The sequence below is a fragment of the Cynara cardunculus genome, unplaced genomic scaffold (assembly GCF_001531365.2).
Source record: "Cynara cardunculus var. scolymus isolate 2C unplaced genomic scaffold, CcrdV1 Un_Scaffold_1903, whole genome shotgun sequence".
NCBI lineage: Eukaryota > Viridiplantae > Streptophyta > Magnoliopsida > Asterales > Asteraceae > Cynara > Cynara cardunculus.
The window spans coordinates 6,406-7,274 of NW_020200909.1; the positions used below are offsets into that span (position 1 = coordinate 6,406).

The 869-nt window shown below is 40.2% G+C and overlaps 1 protein-coding gene across 1 annotated transcript in view; it reads right to left on the reverse strand.

Moving 5' to 3' along the window:
• Nucleotides 1-271: 271 nt before the first annotated feature.
• LOC112502771 (alcohol dehydrogenase-like 6) overlaps nucleotides 272-869 on the reverse strand; it is a 28,578-nt gene continuing 27,980 nt past the window's right edge. Inside the window, exon 10 of the mRNA XM_025106777.1 lies at nucleotides 272-576. Within this exon, the coding sequence (XP_024962545.1) occupies nucleotides 454-576 (123 nt within the window). The 3' untranslated portion in view covers nucleotides 272-453. The remainder of the gene's footprint in view (nucleotides 577-869) is intronic.

The following is an 869-nucleotide window of genomic DNA, read 5'->3' on the forward strand; positions in this document are numbered from 1 at the left end:
AAGCTTATGATCTTAACAACCAGAAGCAAGGCCAACTAGAGGTCTAACCAACTTAACAACTAGAGGCAAGGAACCAGAGCTCTGGTCTTCACAACTAGAAGTAAGGCAAATCAGAACCCGTCTGGTCAACCAGAGTAAGGCTCTGGTCCTTTTGAACACGTTTTCCACTACATTGCAAGGGGAGCAGCCCCTTAACTCCCATTGGGGTCATACTCGTCTTATAACAAGTGTGCACTCCGCACCTCCTCACTTGTATTAGAACACAATATAATACCCCTTAAAACTCGATGTTACTTCCAATTACACTTAAACGGCCTGGTGGCACTAAAATCACCAACACAATACACATTCATATAATCTTGACTACAGAATCCTTTACTAGCAAACTTTTTAAAATAATGTTATGGAATCATTATCATAACAAACAAGAAGCATAAACCATAACACAAAGAACTAAGATTGGTTTGGCATGTGGATGACACAACGCAAGCAATTTCCTGCAACCATTAAATCAAATGCTTTATTTATGTCTGTGAATGGCAGATTGTGGGTGATCAGCTCGTCGATCTTGATCTCCTGTGTGCATACACATACATACATTAACAAATTCTAATTAACCATCCATAGGGTTGGGTTCATGTGAGACCCGTGAAATTACTTTTTTACACTTGAAACTTCATAGCAATGTGAAATTTAAAAAAGTTGAACCTTCACAGCAAAAACACTGTGAAGGTTACCTTCACAGGGTTTTGCTGTGAAATTTCAAGTGTAAAAAATGGTCTCACGGGTGTCACGAAAACCAGCTGGTCTCACGTGATCCCAAGTCTCTCTCTCTCTCTCTCTCTCTCTCTCTCTCTCTCTCTCTCTCT